General features: G+C 40.4%; 1 protein-coding gene across 4 annotated transcripts in view; it reads left to right on the top strand.

Moving 5' to 3' along the window:
- The window catches only part of KIAA1598 (KIAA1598 ortholog), a 112,246-nt gene that overhangs the window by 83,412 nt on the left and 5,768 nt on the right, over positions 1-23,066 (top strand). For 3 of the 4 annotated variants that reach the window (XM_006831389.1, XM_006831388.1, XM_006831391.1), the window contains 3 exons: positions 1,451-1,504; positions 7,734-7,854; positions 12,338-12,530. In XM_006831389.1, coding sequence (XP_006831452.1) covers positions 1,451-1,504; positions 7,734-7,854; positions 12,338-12,530 — 368 coding nt within the window. Of the gene's footprint in view, positions 1-1,450; positions 1,505-7,733; positions 7,855-12,337; positions 12,531-13,789; positions 14,009-23,066 lie in introns of those variants that run through there. The other variant, XM_006831390.1, reaches the window with a different exon arrangement.

Raw genomic sequence — 23,066 nt, 5'->3', positions numbered from 1 at the left:
TTACCATCAGTGTGCTCCCAAAGTGGCCCAAGTTAGGGCTGTGTACAGCTCGGGCTTCAGAGAGCTAGTGTATTTCAAGGGCAGCTTGTGTGGCATGGCGGCACTGGATGCCTTTGGGAGAGGCCCTTGTTCTTAAAGTCACACTGTCACCTGAACCTTTGACCTTGAAAATACTAATTTTAACTGCAATTTAATTTTTTCCCAAATTCCTAAATTGTTGTTGGTGCTGGCGTGGTTAAAATGAGTGGCTTTCAGCTTATGACTGGCACTGATGGCATGTATATTTCACAGATGACATGCGCTATGCAAGTTTAATGCCTTAGTCTGATTTATAGTGAGCAGCAAACCTCTCTCTCTCTGTTTTTTTTTTTTTTTTAATTGAAATGTGAACTTACTCTTTAATTTATCCACTGAGAGGGACGGATTATAGGTTGCTATTGATGGGAGAGAAAACCTTAACTTCTATTTCAGGAATAAGAAGCTTGGGAGGTTCCCTTCAGTATGTCTTTCAAGATTTCTCTTCACCTCTATCTTTTCTGAAAGGAGGTGGTACAAGTGGGTGATGGGGCAGGTCAAGGTCACCCTAGCTAGATCTTCTTTTCCAAGAGGATTCATGTCAAATTTCCCCTGCGTCCACTGGGGAATCCACCAACACCGTTAGATATTCTGGGACAGGCAGGCAAATACTACCCACAACTTCATTTCAAATTATTGTGTCCTGGGGCCAGAGAAAAGCTGTCTTGTATCCAAGACACCTGACTTAACTACTGTTTTCCTCAAGGCCTAACTTTTCTCAGAATTAGGATGGAGTGATTGGGCTTCACACCCTCAGAAGTCCTTGTGTGTTCTATACAGCACACAATGCTAACGTCCTCTGGTAAGCAAGGTGCTGGGCTGGTCCTGACTCCATCTCCGTTCTCGTATGCAATTCCTGATGCACCATGTGCCAGTCCTCTGTCATCTGACCTTCGCCTCACACTAACAGAGCTGAGAGAGGTTTTCTGCTTGTCCCTCGCTTTCTGCTCTGTGTTGCTTTTTTTCTGTTATAGCTTGCTGGTACAAGTCCAGCAATGCAGGTAGAGAAACACGTGTAAGAGTTACAAATCATTTGGATTGAAATCTTTGCAATATAGCATTTGCCAGATCTTTTCCATCTAGGATGATAACCCAGGAACAACCAAATGATGTTAAGAAGGCAGTAGCTTGAGTCCTGTTGCTTTGAACATAACAGCTAATTTTCTGTTTAACAGTCTCCAGGAGCACTAACATGGCTAGTGATTTCTTCCAATTTATGACATAGCCCTCATTTAAAAATACATGTAGATTACTATCCATCTAGATTACATACCATCCATCTAGATTACCAACACTTTGCCATGTAGCAATCTTTGTTTGATACTTTAAAAGGGAATTGTTCAATGATTTTTTTCTTTTCTTTTTAAAATTGTAGCCAGAATCTTCCAAACCCTCTGAAAGTGCAGTGAATGAACTGAAAGGAATACTGGTAAGAACACACCTCAGCGTACTGTGGGGATTAAAGGAAAATGTCGTCTCGTGTTTTGATAAGTCGTTGTTTGGACCGTATGTGATTTCTGTTGACAGTAAGCCTCATTTCTTTGGAGAGTTGACTTGATTGTAGTTATGGACTTCTTCATTACAGGTGTTTAGTAATGCATCAAATAACCCTTTGCTCTTTCTACTCTAATGCTCTTCCCCATGATCAGTTTCAGATAGTGGTTGCAGGTACACCAGAATCGTGTCTGGCATTACAGCTCGAAGAGAACATGAATAGCTAAATGTGAGCATCAGTACGTTTATTCATGACAAAAATACAGTAGAGTCCCTGACTTCGAGAGTGGTGTATTTAGGGGCTACCCAAGCCCACTGCCATGTAGCCGACTCCAAACCATAGTGACCCTGTATAGGGTTTCCAAGACTGCAGATCTTTATGGGTGTAGACAACCTCATTTTTCACCTGCTGGTGGGTTTGAACTGCCCATCTTACACTTAGCAGTGCAGTGCTTACCCTCTGCTGCCACCAAGGTTCTTTGGATTTTGGGACACAAAGAGTAGACTCCTGGTAGAGCGCTGTAGGATCAGCATTGGACTGGACCACAAGGTCAGCAATTCAAACCCACCAACTGTTTCTCAGAAACCCCATACAGGGTCACTATGAGTTGGAACCAACTCGACAGCACTTAACAACAACAACAGATGTACATCTGAGCTCCTACCAAATATTAGTCTTGGGGTCATAATCTGCTTTTTCTCCCAATTAAAAAAAAAATTACATGACACTAAACTGTAAAGTAAGCACCCTTCTCTTTATGTGACCAATTTGATTTTCTAAGGGTAATTCACTTCTTCCGCTGGAGAACACAGTCAGTGCTCGTCTTTCGTCATAGTCCTACTTTTTGAATTGTGAGTTTTCACCCATGATATAAATGGCTACTGTCCTCGCCACCAATTGAAGAAACGCCTCCCTTAGAGAATGTCTCAGATACTAAGCGCTCTGGTCTCAGATCCTGTTGTAGCCCTAATACCAGTTATTACGCACAGTAAGTCAACAAACACGGGGGCGGAGGTAGAGGACTAAATACTCCCATGCTTCTTGTTACTGTGCTAATTATGCATTGCGTGGAGACAGCTACATAATTGGGGTAAACAAAATTATTTTCATCAAGAGTGCCTTTAAATAGTAGACTTAACTCAGAATGGCTTAATTAGTTTGCTTTAGTCTTAGGCGAATGAGATTAGCACTGAAGAGACGTAGATCACCAGCTAACAGTGGTGGTCGACCTACAGAATAAAGTGGTACAGCCATTGAGAAAGTCATGTGGTTATTATATTATATAACCAGCAGGTTTACAGGTTCCTGACTCAGAAGCATCTGTGATCGAGCATTGTGTTTAAGAACTCCCTCTGGTCGGTCAGTTCCTTCTGTTAATTCATGTTTAAGAAGATACCCAAGGACACTGTGAAGTCCTGGGTAGAGTTTCTGGGTCATCAATGAAAGACACAGTCGGACAGAGTTAGAACTTTTTTAAACTTTTAAGTTGATTTGAAAACTCAGATAGCCATATGAAATTCATACGGTAGTATTTGATTACCCAAATGTTCCATTCCCATCCTAGAATGCTGGATGCTTGCACATTTACTGAATTTTGGCATTGCTCTTTAAGATCCTATTCACTTTAATGTTGTGGCACTTCAAGGAGAGAAATCTGTGAAATAAATGTTTGTGAAATCATTTACAAGTTAAGAATTTTTTTAAAACTCTCGTTTGTAAATTGTCCGCCTCCTCCTTGTCCTGAAGTTCCGTTGGATTCCTTTGCCTTATCTAGTACTCAGTGGTGTGGCAGTATTCTTTCTTTGCGTAAATAGAAAAATCTGAGCTCAGGGCCCTCTCTCCTACTCTTTCTGTGAGGGAACTCCCAGTCACCTGGAGCCAAGAACACCATAAAAATTCATGTAAGATGGAAAAGAATCCCCTAGTTCAGTCTACCATACAGATGAGGCTTTATTAGTGTTTTTTGCTAAAGTGTAGAGTGGATTTTCAAAGTCCATACCTAGCAAAGCACACAATACCAACCTCACAAATGTGGCATGTGAAAAACACGAACATGGGAAGCAAGAATGTGAAATGCGTACAGATGGGGTTGTGAGGTGTAGAAAGTGAGTTCCCGGATGTTGAACCAAGTAACGTTGGGTTCGGTTCTGCTGTAGAACAGAAACTTAGAAGACATTCTCGTGTGCAAGTTTTTGTTGAAATAAATTGTAGCCTGAGTTGTCAAGTACATCTGCAAGTTGGAGGTTTGATTGACCTCTGAATGTTAACTCGTGGATAGAAAACAAATCTCTGGTTTAGTGGGAGATGGGAAACCTCCCTGTTTTGAGTCATACAGTTTTTGAGCTAATTTTTAAAAACTTACTGTTGACTAACCTCACCCTTCTAAGCCTGTTCCCACTTAATTTTGAAAGCTTTATATTTAGTAAATAAATGCAATCTGTTTGCCATCACCACAGAGGAGTTTTGAGGTCTAGGAAACCACTTGAATCACCTCAGGTACCTAAAAGTTGCTCTACCTGGGAAGAGTGATTTTTGAAGAACACATCAGTACAGATTAAAATTCTCCCTCCACAGTTAGATGACTCTAAATGAAAGAAGCAAAAGCAGCTTTTAGATTGTTGTAAAGATGCATATATCACAGCATTTGCCCATCGAACATTTTCCCACAATTTAATGATATAAATTATATTTATCATGTTGTATAACCATCACTCATAATCAATGCCAAAAGCAACATGAAAAAAAAAAAATCTCTGATGGTTCTTTTTCTAAATACTGAGAAGTTACTGACTAGTTAATTTCTTCACTTGGCAATGAGATTAATCATCATTATGAACATTTACCTAACATGGAAACTAAGATTGCTAAGTGATCACAGGGTTTTAAAAGTTGAGAATGAGTCCATGAGAAGATCTGAATTCTAGATCCAGTCCTATCACGAACTTGTGGGATGTGGGTCCAAACTCTGGGGCTTGCTGAATTTAAGTTCTCTTGTCTGTAAAACAAGGGGATTGTGTACACCCCATGGTTTCTAGGTAATTTCTGATTCTGAACTTAAGTGATTTTAATATAAACAAGGAATGAAGATAATCTTGTTGCTTTGTGAACTGGGGCTCTGGGTCATTTTAGTTGAGGGTCATACCGAAAGCTTGCTTTCCTAGTTTCCTTTCTGTTTAGACTTTGCACCTGTAGTAACAGGATCAGCCACACAAGTCAGTAAATGAAGAGAGATTTGGGATTCATGGATAGGAACCTGGTGGGAGGATTCCTTCAGTATCAAGTGTGATGAGAAGACAGTTCACTCTAGTTAAGAATTTGGGGAAATGAATATGTTACCTACATGGAAAATGGAGAATATAGAGAAAGATAAATTCATCAGTGAAAGATATTCTTGGAAGGTATATGTGTGTCTATATGTTTGTACACACAGTCATACATATATCCTTCCCTTGAATGAATTCAGCTATTTGGGAAAAGCGTAAAAAATACTCTTTACATTCAAAAGTTGTTGTTAAGTGCCATCAAGTCAATTCTGACTCATTGTGACCCTGGGTAGGGTTTCCGAGGAGCAGCTGGAGCGTTTGAACTGCCTGCCTTGTGGATCAAACCGACCTTCTGGTCTAGTGCTTATCCTACAGTGTCACTCCAGGACTTGTTAATAGCTTTATGAGCTATTCTAATAGTTGTTGTGAAATGTCGTTGAGTCGGTTTGGACTCATAGCGACCCTGCATAGGGTTTCCAAGGAGCGGCTGGTGAGTTTGAACCACTGACCTTGTGGTTCAAACCAACTTTGTGGTCCAGTGCTTTAGCCCACAGCACCACATCAGGCCAGAAAGTTTTTAAATATCTGTTAACAAATAATATAGATCATGGATTTTTTAAAATTATGAACACAAATTATTTGGGCTGGTTGCTTCAGCACATTAGTCAAGTGTATCTGCAGCGTTTTTAGTTCTGTGTTCTTGGCCTTGTGAATGGCAGCCATACCTTACTCTATGACAACCCAGTGAGTAGATGGAGCTCTGCATTGTTAACCGTTAAATAAACCATATCATCTCATTTTTTAAAAATACAGAAGACATTGACTTAAAAACATTCAGAATGTCAGCATAAAATAGCTGCAACTTTTTTTTTTAATTGTAAAGTGAGCTGTGACAGGTATATGTCATGTGAGTTTTTCTTTGAATTTATCATCAAAGCAAAGCAACAAGAGGTGTTCCCGGGGGAAAAGTATCCTCTGCTTGATTAAAATATGAGACTGTCGTAAATCTTCTACACCTCAGTTTTGGTTAGGCCGCTGATCACTAAAGAATGTCAGCTCCTAACCTTGTCAGTAGTTTCTCCCCTGACAACAGGTTGCTTTCCTGTACTTTCATACAGTTAAGGAGAAAAAGAACAAAACCTAAACACCTTCTAAACACCATGACATAATAACCTATCATTTGAGATTTGTAACCACCTGATTCTCCTAGCAACCCACCTGGCTTTAGAGGCTAAAGAAGAAGCCTGGGTTACCATTTGTAGGCAGTAGAATTCTGAGAATCCTTCAGAAGGTTGGCAGGAGGAATCAGGATTAAAGCAAACCTGCAGTAACCTTGGATATTAACAAAAGCTGGCATGGTTGTTGGTGGGTAAGTTCGTACAGTCAGTCCTGATTCATAATGACCCTGTATAGGATTTCCAAGAAGAGTCTGGTGAGTTTAAACCACCGACCCTGTGGTTCAAACTGACCTTGTGGTCCAGTGCTTACCTTACAACACCACACCAGGGCCTGGTTGTTAGCCTTGGACAAAAGGTGCCTTCTGACTGTGGCATAAAGGTCTGGCACATTATACCAGACTGGAGGTTCTGACATGCCATGATCAACAAAGATTGTGATTTTCTGCTTTGTTTTGTTCTTAAGCCTTGTGGCACAGTTGAGGAGGACCATTTCAAATAAGTTGTTGTTAAGTGCCGTCGAGTTGATTCTGACTCAAAGCGACCCTGTGTAGGGTTTGCAAGGAGCAGCTGATGAGTTTGAACCACCAACCTTGTGTGGTTAGCAAGGTTGATGGTTCAAAATAGGCCTTTATTTCTTAGGAAAGAGACATGGACCACTTGTAACGGTGTGGTGCTAATCCTTCCATCTAACAAAGAAGTACTTCATCCTGTGTTCTGTTGCAAACACTGGGTTGGTAATGGAGATTAAAAAAAACCCATCGCTCTCCCTCCATTGCAGACTTCCTACGGGAGCAGAGCAGCAAGTCATCAAACCATCCATGATGATCGTTCACTCTTCCTGAAAGCTAGTATCCATTTCAAAGTGATCATAGTGTTGTAGCATCTCTTGTTTCCATCAGTATCTTCTAGGCCCTGGATACATTCACTGACTCCTCTGTTAAAATTAAAGTAAAACCCTTGCTGTTAAGTCGATTCCAACTCATTGTGACCCCTCAGGACAGAGCAGAACTGCTCCCCAGGGCCTTCCTCTTTATGGAAGCAGACTACCCTGTCCTCTTCTGGGGAGCACTTACTGGATTCAAACTACTGATCTTTGGGTTAGCAGCTGTGCACTTAATCAGTGGGCCAGCAGGGTTCATCAGTCATCTGTCAGGAAAGGAACTAAGAATGCCACCCTGGGCGACTGTAATCTTTCTCACACTGCGGTCAGTGTCTCTTTGGTGGGTCACTGGGGGGCATTTTGTGCCTCCACTATCATCAGATGTATGGCTATGGTCACTCTGAGGAATCAGCTCCACATTTTTCAGTGCCTCAAGGATTTGGGTTCAGTAGTACATGGCGGCCAGATCCAGATGTCCTTCGAAGGTGAGTTCAACGTATCTCTTCTCCAGGGGAGCAGCACACATCAGAATCTTAATCATCGAAGTCTAGGGACCTTCCCACCACTGAATTGCAGGTGGTTGGCTCATCAGGTGGTGTTCTTTCGACAGGAAAGCTAGAATTGACATCATCAGTCACATCTTCTTAACTGACCCAACACTTCAGTGTTTCCAAAGATAAAGAACATTAAAAAATATGTATATATACCAAATTTGTTTTCTTTCTCAATTCCATTTAATTTCTGCTAATGTTTTGGTGGTTTTATTTTCTTTCATATTCTTTTATAGGTTGTATTAAGACATTAACCTTTTTGTTTCTGTTTTTGTTTTGTTTTCGCTTTAGGGGACACTAAACAAATCCGCTAGTACAAGAAGCTTAAAGTCCCTTGACACTGAAAACAGTGAAACTGAGTTAGAAAGGATTTTGCGTCGAAGAAAGGTGACAACAGAAGCAGATAGCAGTAGTAAGCTGGTTTGGATTCTCCATAGTCTTCCTCCTCTTCTCTGGAATCTTCCTTTAAATACCTTTTTAACATGCAACCATCTTTCTTTTTATTAAAATTGCTTTTGAAAAAAAAAAAATTTTAATGTGAGTGAGAAGTATGGGATTGGCAAAGGTTTCTGGATATCTCATAAGAACTCTTTTAAGTGTTTTTATATATTATATATTTTAAATACTACTGACATATTTATTTGGGGTATTTAGATATTCTTATAGACCTGGTTTGCTTAATACAAGGTGTCCTTGTGTAAAGACATTCAGCCTGGGCTTTGGCATTGAATATGGCATTGAAGACAGGTTCTGGAATTAGAAGGCATGAGTGTGAATCCTCAGATGGCTTTGCCATTTACCATTGGCTTCTAAGGAGTTAAGTATTCAAGTCACTATGTAAAAAGTAGTTAGCACTGTGTTTGGACGAAGTAAGCACACAACACATGGAAATGAGTTAGTACAAATACAGAGAGTTCAGCTGTACTCAGCTAGTTTCTTATCACTGCCTGTGAACCAAGTGAATGAGAATACATTCCAGCTCTGTCACAACCTCTAAATGTCCCATCTGAGTAACTCTTAAGCTCCCAGCTTGCATTTGTGTTAATGTCAGGCATGTATTTGACTTCTGAATCTATTACAGACCTAACCTTGTATCACTTCAGGTTTTGTTTAATTTTTTATTGTTTTTTTTTTTATCAGTATAGTCACAGAAGTCAACCTAAACTTTTAAGATGTTTCTGGCCGGGTAGGAGGCTGACTTTGGAAAACGGCTGTAAACTTTAAATTCGTCTGCAGTTATAGTTAATGAAAGGAATCTCTTGGGCACAGTTGACACAGTCTTTCCCTTCATTCTTTAAGTCAACTCCAGTTAGTTCACCTAAGCAGTTTAAATCTGTAAAATATTGAGTCATGTGGCTCTAATTTAAGCTGCCAGCATATCAAGGATTGGGGCCTTTGATAATCAGGCTCATGTTGGGATTTCCTTAACCAGTTGAATCCATATCCTTGAATGAAAATACCAGCCAAAGCTCTTTTATTACTAAAAGATGGGGCGTTCATTTGCTTCAGATTATTCAGATACTTAGCATCTCATTTGGTCTGGAAATCCTCTTGTTAAAATCTTACAAGGATGCCTGCCTTTAGAAAAGTTGCTACCTCTCAAGAAAATAAACGGGTGACATGTAGTGCCAGAGATATTTCCTTTTCCTCCTTAAGATTGCTTAATAAAGCATTTACTTGCCCTCAATAATGAATCTCTCATCTCCTAATTTAACAAGTATTTGAGTCATCCTTCCCAGTCTGTCGTCTTCTTAGGAATCATTATTATTTAGGACTTTGTGGATGCCATTTTAGTACAATGGCATTTACATTTTATATTTGCCACTGACTGTTTTATCCCCTTCCAGAACATTCTGGGGAGCGTGGTGGCTCCATACGATAAGCACTAGACTGAAAACCACAAGGTCTGCAATTTGAACCCGCCAGCCCCTCTGAGGAAGAAAGATGAGGCTTTCTGCTCCTTTGAACATTTAAAGCCTCGGAAACCCTATACAGTGTCTCTGTGTGTCAGAACCGACCTGACAACACTTAACACCACCAACAACAGGCACATTTTTACTCAGGACTGTGGTGGGAAAGCTGCCCCACTCACTTTTTCAGAGTTAGTTTTCAATGGGAAACACTCTTGTGTAAATTTGGAAATTGGAATATTTCAAATAGTGGGCAAATGTAGGATTCGACTTACAGGCAAGGTGAGAACCTTTCATTGTATTATATTCTACCAATATATCGATATTCAATGTATCATTTGGAAGAAGTTAGAGTAAAGAATATATATTCACCAGAACCATTAGAGTACGAGTAGCCAAGTAACAACTAATTGGTGGGGTGGAAAAGAAACATACTAAGAAACATAACTTGCAGTAGAGCAGTAGTTTTCTTTTGAGCGTCCTAGTTGTTGTTTAGTGCTGTCGAGTCGAGCTTCCTAGGAGCCAATGCAAAAAAAAAAAGGAAACAAGCAAACAAACATCTAGTAAAAGAAATCCTATTATTTTAGGGCCATACAAAGATTTCTTAACATCAAACTAGAAAAAGATGTTTACTGTGTGAATCTTTTACTAAAGGTCATGGAATGACCAAGGGAAGTCGTGAGAATTTGGGATGGGGTGGGGCAGGGAGGAGGAAAATAAAAGCAGCAGCTGAAGCAGCACAACTGCGTAGGTGGAGAGCAGATTACATGGAGTCTGACAGGTTTGTGTCTCAGGTACACTTCAGCCTTGCACACAAAGGCTTATGGGAAAGCTTCAATGTGTGGCCACCCATGAAGAAAGGAGATTTTCTTTAAGGGTGACAAAGAAAGGAACCTAGGGTTTGCAGAACTCAGATCCCAGGATAGTGGGGTTTTCCTCCTGAGGCCTGGGAACATCTATTCCTTCATTGTTATTAAAGTGTCACTGAGTCAGTTCCGACTTGTAGTGACCCTATATAGGGTTTCCAAGTTGCAGCTGGTGGTTTGAACGCGTTCTACTTGTCGGCCTACTTAGTGTTCCCTTGTTTTATCTATGGCCTACCAAAGTGACATCTCAAAGAGTGGCAAGTGCTTCTTATAGAGCATTGAGTGCCTTAAACAGAATACAGTAGTAATAATAATAATCATAAACATGATACATTGTTTTCTTCTTTTAGTATGTAAGAAAAAGAAGAGCTCTAGCTCTGCTTCCCCTCTCCACCTTTTTAACATGGCTTCAGTTTCAGAACAAGCACTAGGCATTGGTGTATTCAGAAACAGATCTTGCTTCCCTGCAAGGACAGACTGTTAAAGCAATCTCGTGTTGTAGTCAGCAATTACCCCTTGGCAGAATAGAACTGATCTGAAGCAAAGCTTGAATTCAGTGTCATACTGATATTTGCAGGAAGTTTCTTTCTTGCTCTTTCAGCCCTTTGCTCTTCACTCCCACGTTCCCATGCAGCAGGAGACTTAGCATAGCTGGGGAGGGAAAGGCATTTCTAACCAGAACATTCACTAACTGTCCAGATGGTATCGATGAAATGAATGATGAAGAACACAGATGTTCATGCTTTCCAGACTGGACTCTTAGCGCATTTCATGAGATAGAGTCCAGGGACCTGCATCTCCCAGGGGAGTCAGGCTGAAGGAGGTGCCCAGCAGAATAGTGTAGGAATTTTCCAGTCCCTCATAGGTAGGTTTTTCAAATCAGAACTTCATTCTGAAGCTGACTATACTGTGATCACATATCAACACATTCATATTTAAATGTAAGAATTGTTAAGTTCCTTCGAGGAGTATCTACTCATAGGACCCTGTATAGGGTTTCCAGGGAGCAGCTGGTGAATTTGAACCGCCGACCTTTCAGTTCAAACTGACCTTGCGGTCCAGTACATTATCCCACAGCGCCACCCCAGGACTCCAAATGTAAGAATAAAATCCCCAAATTCTATTACTTACTGTTCATGTTTATGGATTCAGTATCATTTTGGACTGTACCTGCTATCATTTTGGGAGATAATCTTGACTTTTCTGAAGGGTAGAGCAGCTCCCAGGTATTTTTGTCTTTTTTAGTAGTACCTTTCAAGATTTGTGACTTATTTTAGAAATCCCTTAAAAAAAAAAAAAAAAAAGAATTCCTATTGAAGTTTCAAGAAAGATATCCTAGGAATTTGCTTTGAGAAAAATTGCCGAGGATAGAATCTTTCTACACGATGACCAAAAAGAAAATAGAAAAAAATAGAGAAGAGGGGAATGACACTATTTTGCTTCAGTGCCTAGAATTTCGATGTTGATATATGCCAGTAATTTCAATGACAAGACCTGTTACAGTTCCTTAATCCTTTCTCAAAGAGCAGAAAAATCTAAAAAAAGTAAACAGCCAAGCCCTTTGCCACTTCATTTTTATAATCCTGCATCTGCATGTTAAGAGGAAAGAAATCCACTCACTTCTCATTCACATTAAAATGAATATGTTCATGACAGCTGTTTAAGGCTCAGGAAGCCTTCATGAGCCTTTTAAGAGAGCCTTTTGCTGTGAAAAATGAGCTCCTCGTTTTAAGCTGAGTTTGGGGAAGTATTAACTCTTGAGAGGCCAAATGGCTCGAGTGGGCTGTCAGAAAGCCATACTGTGTGAGAAGAAAAGCATTTTCACAGTCCCAATTTGACTAAGGACTCCAGTAGGTGAGAGAACCAAGGCCCGGGGTTTAGTACTTCCTGAAAGGGCTGTACACAATTCCTCAGCGTGCTCCCAGTGCCTCGAAAAAGCTATAGCACCACCAAAGCAGAGCCAGTGTCCAATAGGAACAGTTTTCAGCATGCTCTTGGAATTTTAACAAACTTGGCCTTTTCACTTCCTGAGGAACTTCTCAGCTAATCTGTTTTTCAGTGCCATATGCATAAGCACCACACAGAATGATTAAACTTGGGGTATGTGTTTGGTTTTAAGGTCCAACCGGAATGTTAGCCACCTCAGAGTCTAAATCCATGCCAGTGTTGGGTTCTGTATCCAGTGTAACAAAAACAGCCTTGATCAAGAAAACTCTGGAGGCAGAATTCAACAGCCAGTTCCCCCCAACACCTGAGCCAGGTGAAAGGCCCCGTAAATTGGAAGGATGCACAAGTTCCAAGGTCACGTTTCAGTAAGTAACCATCTGTCTTCTTCATTCAGTAGTGGGTAGAAGAATCTGTGATGATTCATTTGTGTGTTACTTGGGTTTGGATCTGTTTGGAGAAAAGACTGGTTTGGTTCTCCAATCACTACAACTCTCCTTCCTTCAGCTGAAGAGTCAACTTTTGATTCTAGGCCCTGAGCCTAGAGGTCTCATTCAAATTCAAAGCAAGTACCCTGTGTCCAGAGAATCACTTTCCTTTAACTGATTTGCCAATTAGGTTCTTTTTTTCTACACAAAGAATTGACCTGGGACACAACTTATTTTGCTGCAGAAGACATTCTTTCAGTCTCATATGTGTAGGTCATCCCTCTTAATGATTTATGAGCAGCCCAAGATGAAACTAGGTCTTCCAAAGGCCGTTTTGGAGCATCCGTTTTTACAGCCTGATTTTTGGTCCTCAGTTAACCCTGTGCCTTCATATTGCTCAAACTTGAGAAAGAAAACATACCATCCTATGTGGAGAGTTCTCTTCACAGACTCCATCTTCAGAGTGGCACTTTGATTGCCAAAGAGTTAACCCTGCCCGCCCTTCACTGTGCTTCACACAGATCTGGTGGAGGATCAATTTGTTACCTAACAATGGCAAGCACTTTTTGAAATTAGTCGACAGTTTTTCTTTAGTTCTCTTGCCAGGATGTCAGCTAGTTTGTCATTTGAAGAAAAGGAAGAGGTGAAACAAATCAGATCTGCCGAATATTATAATCATGGCTAATTAAACCTCCGATTTCCTGTTCTCTCAGGAGAGAAAAAAAGCCGGGGGTTCCTTTGTAGCTCTTGCTTCCTTAGCTGGAAGGGTGAAACCTGGACAAACGAAGTTGAAATTCAATTTGAATCTATTTTTGCCAACTGGTATTTTCGCCCACTCATTGGTACTATTAACTTTTTTTTCTTTCCTTTATCTTCTTAGGGATTGAATGGCTTTCTTTGCTGACTTACAGTTTTATCTAATTTCATTGTGTTTAAAGCACATTTTCTCCTGCAATCATCGTATGTTCCCTTTCTTTGGACTAGAACCATTTGAACAGTTCTAACGGAAAGATGATCTATATTCGTTCTTCAGATTTCCTATTAAAATTTGTTGAACACGTAATTTGACATCAACAATCTGACTACATTTGAACCAATAATCCAGACACAAAAAACAACTTGACTGAGACCAGTTCGTTTCTGAGAAACGCTTCAGTATGTGTGTATAGATTTCCCCCCACTTTTACCATTTTACACAGATAATCTTAATCAGAAAATACTGCAAACTCCTTCCACCTTTTGTCTGCCTTTTATTCCCCAGAAGTAAGTGGAAATTACATTTCCAGGAAAGGAAATGAAATAATTGCAGGCCCAAGGTCTGCAGAATGTGTATTGAAAAGAATCCACGTGTTGACAGACACCTTGCTAGATGCCATAAAGGCTTATGGGAAGCTTCCATTAATTTCTCATCTTGCTTGTTCAATGACTGCTTAAGAGACACATTTTAATTTATCTGCTTAAAGCACAAATACAAGGTGCTGGGTCCTGTTGTATTAACTTTTAAACTTTGCAACCGAACTCATGATTATTTAGTTCTTGACACCCTAGCTGGAATAGTGAACACCATGTATTTTCACAGTGACAGTTGCTTCGCAAATAAGACTACCTTTCTGAAAAATCTGTTTCTTAAGTACAATTAGACTAGCCTAGGGGGTCTAAGAGTGTGTGTGTGTGTGTGAGAGAGAGAGAGAGAGAGAGACAGAGACAGAGAGAGAGAGAGAGAGAGTTGTTGACTTCCCAAATAGGCAGACTTCATTTGTGTGTTAGCGTAGCCTTTGAACAACTGAAGGAAGTTTTAAGCAAATGTAGTTAGAGGGAAAGAAAGCTTTCAAAGTAAAAACTAATTTATCAGGCTCCCTGGAAGCCAGCTTCTTCTTGTTAAGTGCTGTTGAGTCAGTTCCGACTCATAGCGACCCTGTATCAGGTTTCTGAGGAGCGTCTGGTGGGTTTAAATCACCCACCTTGGGGTCCGCAGTCCAGTGCTGATCCTACAGCGCCTCGCCAGGAGTCCAACTGTGAGGGCTGTGTCCTGACTGATTACTCCACCTGAGATTCTAAGCAGAAGGGGAAGACATCCACACTGACCTACCTCGGAGACCTGAATTGACAATGCACTTTGATGTCAGGTCAGAATTAAAAGTGAAATGTCTCCTCTGCTTTTCAAACCATCTTTGTGCTTGCGTAGTTGCATCTTCCTTTGGTCTGAGGCGGCTCCACTGTAGTGTTTCAGGTGAGTCTCACAGCGCTTGTCGGTAAGGAGGACTCCACTCCTTGTCACCTCCAGTGCCTGCACCGCTGACACGTGTGTGCATCCACACCAGCCCCTGCCTTTCTGGCCTCCCTAAGACCTTTCTGCCTTAAGTCCTGACTCACAGCGAGCCCAGAACACAGTAGGATGGCTCCATAGGGTTTCGGAGGCTGCAATCTTTATAGAAGCAGACACCTCATCTGTCTCCTGCAGAGTGGCTGGTAGGTTCAAACCGCCGACTTTCCAGTTAGCAGCCCAATGCTTAGCCCCTGTACCCACCAGGGCCCTGTCTTATCTCCTCTGATGAATCTGCCCCCATGGCCTCACAGCTTTCTGCTTCACCTCCATCAGTTCTTTGCTCAGTTATCCCCTCGATGAGGCTTCCCGGGACCACCGTGTTTAAATGGCAGCCATCCTACCCCTAAACTCCGATGCCCCCTTACTCTACTCTGTTTTTCCTCACAGCAGCGATTCTAGCAGAAGGTAGATTATTATTACTACTGTTCATCATCTGTCTCCCCTACTAGATGAACGCCCCCTGCAGGCAGGCATCTGTTCTGTTCACTGATGTATCGCAGATAGCTAGAGCAGAGCTAAAACACATGCCTGGGATCCATAAACCAGTAGAACCTCAATCTGAATGCTCACTTAATCAGCAGGCTCCCCTTCCTCAGCAGTCATGCGTGCGCACGTTAAATACTGGAGGCTGCTGTTTATTGGGTTTTTGGTTTGCTTACTAAAAAACGGATTTTTAAAATGAGTCATTTCTGTTCAGCTCCGTCTTTCATCTGCATCTCTGTACCACTAGAAGAAAAAGTTATCTGAGACAACAGAATTGTTGTTGTTGTTGTCAGGTGCCGTCGAGTTGGAACTGACTCATAGCAACCCCATGCACAGCAGAACGAAACAATGAGACAACAGAATACTCAGTTGCAAATGAAAGACTTCAGCTATACTCACTCTTTGATTGGCCTCAGATGGCCAGGAAAGTTTGCTAATCTACTAAATAAGATTCAAATGAAAGAGTTGAAGGACGTAAGGCTTCTTTCTAACCAGAAAATTCAATGATGTCAAGTAGCCTCGAAAATTGTTTTTTCTTTTAATAAATTCCTAAAATCAGCAAATATTCCAAATAATTAGAAATTCCTGTCTAGCAAGTTAAAGAGTTAGAGATTTACTGATTTATTTTTTAGAGACCTTTGAGAAGGCAGGAGAGCCTTTCATTAATACTTAATTACAAGGCTTAATTCAAATTAGCATTCTTGTCACCAGCCTAACAAAGCCAGGTATTTATTTAAGAAAAAAAGAAGAAAAAGAAAAGGAAAGAGTCAAGATTTGAGGAAGTCTACTTGTATTTATTTCTCTTTTTAATAATAGCTTCAACAATTTATATCGTATTTTTTTAATTTAAGGTTTTTATTGTGGATTGAGTGAAAGTTTACAGGGCATATCAGTTTCACATTTAACAAATCATATACCTTGTTTCATTACATTGATTATAATCCCCTCCATATACCATCAGTTAACAGTATTTCTCTCTATCCACTTTAGCTTTTTTAAAAAACAAACAAAAAAACCCATTCAGGCATATATAATAATTTACGTCTCCAAAGGGCATACTCTGCAAGTCTGCTCCTGGCCACCAGCTCTTAGTCCTTCTCTTCTTAGTCCATGAATCTAGAGTCCTCAGCCGCTCCCCTATCTCCATGCCCCCATCTCTGCCTCCATCTCTGGCGCTGCTGCTTCTCTGGATAAGGTCCCGCATTCTGCTTGTGCGTTCCTCTCTTGATGGTCCTAGTATCCTATTATTTTTAACATATATATACTAGTTAGGCACACTATCTTAAATCATACTGTGAATTTGAATTTCATTCATTCTGATTGGCTATATAGTTCAGATAGAAATTATACAGGTAGCCTTCCTTTCTGCCATTAGAGACAAAGAGTTGGTCAAGCAGGTGAACAATGTAAGCTTAATTTTTGCTTTCAGTGCTCTCTCCTGTTGATCTAGACAAGTCTGATGATGTGGAGATACGGTACAACTCACTGACTGAAACTAGTCGGTGGGATGGTCAGTATTACAATAGAGAAAATTCAAATTCACAGCATTTTTTTAAAGATTGTATTCTGTAACTTCTAGACAGGCTTACCAAGTAAGTACAGCACAGAGTCAGAAAAGCAAGAAGGTTTTTTGTATTTTCATCAGTAAGAGTGCAGAGAGGAGTGAGGAGTCAACAAGGAAACACAATGCGAATACCTTTCCAGGGTGCAGTGCTGGTGCTTTCCCAAATAGATGCAAAGTCGCAAACAACACAGAGCAACTTCCAGAACGGATCTCTACAGACAGACCAGGGTTCCTCACTTTCCTCTGCCATTTCTTATCCATAAGGCCTTGGACGAGTTATTTAACCTACAACTCTTGTTTCCTCACATGTAAAGTTAGAGCCATCCTGTAAATGAGATAATATATGAAAGAATTTTAATAAATTCCTCTCTTTTAAGTTAAAATGATCATGTTAGACCTTTAATGGATAATCAAAGGCAAAAGTTAGGGTTGAAAGTGAATATACAGAACAGCTAAGATGTTGACTAGGCCATATGACCTTGGGAAGATCATTTAAGCTCTTTATTTTCTTTTTATTTCCATTTGTGTTTTTCTCATCTAAAATGGGAACATTTAGATAAGATGTTCTCTAGAGTCCCTTTCTTGTTGTCTTACAGATTCCTAACAAATATGGTTCCTTGGCAAAGATGTTCACAGTAGGAAAAAGCACAGAGGTTAAGTACAGATTTTCTACTAAAACATGTCTCTCAGAGTAGATTTACAGTAACACATACATAGATCCTGAAATGTAAAATCATTCCTTTTTAAAACCACCAGACATACAAATCCAAATCAGAATGTTAGTTGTCTTTCAGAGCAGTATCGTATTTTTTATATATAATTGTTAATTGCCAAGGAGTTGTGTGTATATAATACGCCCACATAAATAACAGGAGTCCTGGTGTGGCTCTGTGAGCTAATGCGTCAGACTTCAGAGTCATTTGAACTGCAAGATCGGTGGTTCAAGCTCACCAGCTGCTCCCTGGAAACCCTACACAGGGTCACTATGGGTAAGAATCGACTCGATGGCACTAAACAACAACAACATAAATAACAAGGCACATGCATGTCATGTGCAAAGCTTGTTTTGCAACAATAGCAAAATGCACAGATTATTTGCATAGCAATACTGTACTCTTAAGGGTCAAGATACTAAATTCTATCACTATTGCCCCAAAGGCTTTTTTGACTTAATTGGATAGAGAGATCTGTTCATAAGGGAAGGAAATTGGATACTCTCTTCCGTCTGTTTATTTTGGGGTGAATGAAGTCAGTGCTAAGCCACCTACTTGTCCTACAAGAGAATTAGGGTCCCCGCTTATTTTGATCAAAAAATGAGATGGCAATTCACAATAAAAACTTTAAAAAACAAACAAATAAAAAAAAGATATGGTCCGTTGCTCTCTCCACTATATATTCTGCATATTTCCCACTGACTTTCACTTCTGAAAGTGGATTCTGTTTTGGGAAATAACCATCAGTGTGCCACTCTTGCAGATGGATTATTATTTTTAATTTGTCCAGAGACCCTCCATGTGCCTTCCAACCACAATGCACAGAAGAGTGCTGAGTGTTAGAGTGAAGACGAAGCTAGTTGTTGCCTAACCTTTATTCTCTCCCTGGAGTTAGCTTGACTATCCCCAAATGTGTATATTCTAGGGCCTTAGTTAATGAGCTACTAGAAACTGAGTATTCTAGAAACAGAAATGTCAAGTTGAATTAAATGAGAAACTGAAAAGTTAGTTTTTAATTTTAATCCTATGCAAGATAGCGGGTACATAGTAGCTTCAATTTTAGCAAAAAAAAAGCCTACTTTTTTCCAAGTTCCCTTACGTCACTTTACTTTTATGAAAGACGTGCATCAGTACTTAATTTTACTCACCAGAAGAAATCCGAAGAGGGTTTTTGCTTATTAGCACTCAGAGTGTGTTTTGCAGTGGGCCGCTGAAGAGACAGCGCTCACCCCAGACAAGGATGGTGTCACCAAGCTCCTCCCCTGGACACTCCACTCAGCGTCTCAGCATCGAGCCTCCATAATGTTGAACTGTGGCTATGAACACTATGTTGTTGTTGTTATGTGCCATGGAGTCAATTCCGACTCAGCAACCCTGCACAGGGTTTCCGAGACTGTAAATCTTTACCGGAGCAGTAAGCCTCATCTTTCTCCAGCAGAACAGCTGGTAGTTTCCAACTTAACATTTTGCAAGACAAATGGCCAATAAAAAGTCATGCTTCACAAATAAACCTGGGAATTAGCATATCAGAGCAACAGCCTATATAAGGTACTTTGTTGTTGTTAAGTGCTAACTCTCAGAGCCCCTGTATAAATAGGGTTTCCAAGGAGCAGTTAGAGAGTTCAAACTGCTGATCTGCAGGTTCAAACAAATCTTGCCGTCTAGTGCTTATCCTATAGCACCACGCCAGGACTTTAGACGGCTGCAGAATTGTATGTAAACATTTTTATTTTCATGGACATACCAAACATGGTGAAGAATAGTTTACTCCCAGAAGTCCAACATCTGGAAACTATCTGACTCTATAATCATTGCATTAAAAAGGTGCTTTGCTAAATAACAATGTAAGGGTGAAGTCCAGTTTTAAAAACACGCACTCTTGAGCCCCAAACATACTTGATTATTGTATCCACTTTACTATACTGCCACTCTGAGAGTGCTTCAATCTTTGATCAGCTACCAGTTAGCTCCTCTGAGTTTGTGTGTAAGTGTGTATGCTTTAGAACACTATACTTTAGAACACCTTTATTATAAAGAGTCAGGAGAAGTGGGCCATTCACCATAAAGGGGAGGAGGTGACTGGATCTTAAGGTATTTCTGTATCACCATCAAGCAGAGAGATGCCCAGAGTACCTTGTGTTCTTCCCATCTTGCTTTTCCTCTTTGAAAAGTCTCTTCTAAAAATGACCCTACTTAGTTGGATTGAGTTTTGTTCATTCATGTTCATTTTTTCTCTTCATTATTTTCAGAAAGGTGACTACCCTCCCAACAGTTTCAGTTAAGCTGCCAACCTTGAAATGATTTTTCATTGCATCTAGTAACCTCTCTGAAACTTGGCTTCCGGAGAGCCCATTTGTAGGGGAACTTAGGCTCTGTTGTGAATCAGTTGGCATGATTCACAGTTGCTGCTTAGCTGGTTCCTCACCTTCATTCTCAAAGATTCCTTTAGATCAGGATGACTGCAGACTCTTCTGGAACCACAACTCTTAATTTCTCGAGCTTATCTTCAGCCCCACACCATCTCCCAAACTATATTAAAGCTTTATTAAACTCCTTCTTTAACCACCAGACAGGCACTTAGCTTGCTTTTGTATTTTGAGGGTCAAAACAGGTCATATTCTGCCCTAGAAGAATATTTTTTAAACTCATGTAGCAATTACAGGACTTCGATTTCAATAGGGAAATGCCATTTCCAGCCAAGCTTTTTTTAATTTGAATTTGCATTTAATTTCTAGATCAATGGTGTCTCTAAATACATGGAACTCTTGGCCCCTCAGACATTTATTTTTCTAAGAGTTCATCTTGTTTGGGTCATAAACTGAATACCAAAAAGTAGTTAATAAAAGATAATTTTTAGATGTCTTTCATTTAGTGTGAATCAGCCCAACATTTCTATACAAAAAAACAAAAATCTAATTGCTTTTCAGGTTTTGAATTAAAAGGAGGGTTGGTTTTTATCATTGTTTGACCTCTTCCTTGATCTCTCCAGTTTTACTTGATTCTTTCCTGTGTGAAACAAATGTAGAAAAATGAGATTGAAAAGTACTGATCAGTTCTATTCAGGTTGGAGAATCAGAGGTTTTGAAATATATGTTACCCAGTAGAAATTGAGATTCTTCCCTTACTTTCAGGGAAACTTGGCATAAGTTTATTCTGTCCAGCAGTGATCCCAGTGGGAAGTTCATTTGATTGATCATCAATTTAAGAGAGATTTGGGTCAACATTTTGTTCAATTGGAGACTATTTGGAAGTTCTCTTAGCCACTGTGGTGGAAAGGATGGATTTTCTTTCTGTTATTTCCACCTTCCCCATTTCCTCATCTCCTCTTCTCTCTTTTCCCGCTCTCTCTCTGTCTGTTGCTGTGTGTGTGTGACCCAGTGTGTGGGGGCTGCACTTTCCCTACACTTAGTAAACATTTGTTTCTGAGAGGAGACTACTAGCTAGGACAATGGGCTGCATGGAAGTTACTGCTTAATCGGATGCTCTTATACAATTAAAGGATTTGCCCTGCTCTCTCGTTGCAATCTTAGTAATGCTGAGTTGTGTACCCACACTGCAGGAAACGACTCTGCCTTAGCAAAGCAATCCACAAAGGTTCTCCGGGTGCAGCCCAGTACATGGACAATTACATTTTAACAACAAAATTAGCAGAACAACTGGGTGTTCTGGAAGTTGAGATCCCTCACTTAACTACCCCCTCCGTCCCCAACCCCCAAGGACTCACCCTGTGACCCATGCAAAACGTCATCCTACATGCATTGAGTTGTGGTACAGAGAGCAAATTCTCCCATGTTCACTGTTGAGGATACATTACACCAAGGGTAAAAAGGACTTGGCTGTACTGTTGAGTAAATCGTAATCCTCTCAAAGAATGAATTCTCTTCCGGTGGTTGGTTTCAGTGGAGAGCACATACGAGTTTAAGAGATCTTGCATAAAACATGTCACTTGCTGCTTTGTCTCTTTTTTGGTTTCGTTTTAACCATCTTTGCAGTGTTGGGTTTTTTTATTATTTGGGTAGAAGGAATAGAGGGCAGTGTGGTGACTTACTCCAGCAGAAGTAGCTGATGAAGCTGTAGATCTAAGGATAAACTGACCCTAACTTCTGAAGCCCCCCACACACATTGCATTTGAATCATACTTTTGTTGTATACCTGTGTGAAAAGTAAACTTTGTGCCTTTCCATTTTGAAAGACAGTTAAAGTATATGTTGTTATGTGCCGTGGAGTTGGTTCTGACCCATAGCGACCCTGTACAGGGTTTCCGATGCTGTAAATCTTTACGGGAGCAGAAAGCCTCCTCTTTCTCCCGCGGAGCGACTGGTAGTTTCGAACTGCTGACCTTGCCGTTTGCAGCCCGATTCGTAACCACACGGTACCAGAGCTCCTTTTTAAGTATATAATACAGTAAAAAATTAAAGTATAAAAAAACTTAAAACACTTAAAAAATATATGTGTATTGTTCCGAAAACATAGAATAAAGCTAAGCATTTGGAGCAGGGCAGCTATATTTGAGGAGCAAGTGTTCTATAGGGTGAATTTTGTGGGAGACTTTCTGTCTCTTAACGTGCATTTTTTTTAGATAACACTGGAGTTTGACTGAAATTGGAAAGGAGAATTACAAAAAAAGAAATGAACAGAGGAGCCTTGGAAAAGGCAGCACACACATTTTGGAGCCTTTGTTGTTATTATGTGCTGTTGAGTCGGTTCCGACCCATAGCAACCCTATATTGGGTTTTCGAGGAGCCTTTAGCCTGAGCTAAAATCAGTTGCAGACTGTGCTTTGCTAGTGTTAATTTCGTTGGAGAGACCAGCCCAGCTTCCTACTCCTCCCTGTACTGGGGAATATGTAAATGATCACAGTCCAGCCAGCGTACACTAGAGGCATAAACGATTGGGACAAAGCTTCACGACAAGTATCGTAGTCCGGATGGAATCGTGTGGCCACATAGCTGTGCTCCCATCACTTAAGAGGATAATGCTAACTGTGGACACAGAGTTTTATCTGGCTATTGTTCTACATGTGTTAAAGGAATCATTCTTGTTCATCTTGAAGGCAGATCAGTCTCTAATGGCAGGTGTCAAATGTTCAACCCTGGGTGGTATTCTGTTGTTTACCTGTGATATTTTTCGTAACTGAAAAAATCAGATCAATTTTTCAAACAAGCCCACATGGACAGACTGTTTGTTGTTGAGCTAAAATGGCACCGCCGAAACTATACCAAGCCAACGAGAAGTGAGCTTTATTTACTCTTCTTCCTTCATTCTCTTCCAATGTGTTAGAACCGGAAGTACTGCAGAAAGTTTCACCTTCTGTGTGAAACTTCCACTTGGCAAAGTTTTGAGCAAGTGTCTGAAAAACTCCTGAAAACGTTGGTTTTCTACAGGAAACA

Source organism: Chrysochloris asiatica, unplaced genomic scaffold (assembly GCF_000296735.1).
Source record: "Chrysochloris asiatica unplaced genomic scaffold, ChrAsi1.0 scaffold00003, whole genome shotgun sequence".
NCBI classification, from domain to species: Eukaryota; Metazoa; Chordata; class Mammalia; order Afrosoricida; family Chrysochloridae; genus Chrysochloris; species Chrysochloris asiatica.
Note: the sequence above shows the minus strand (reverse complement) of the source record. Positions and strands in the feature narration are given on the sequence as shown.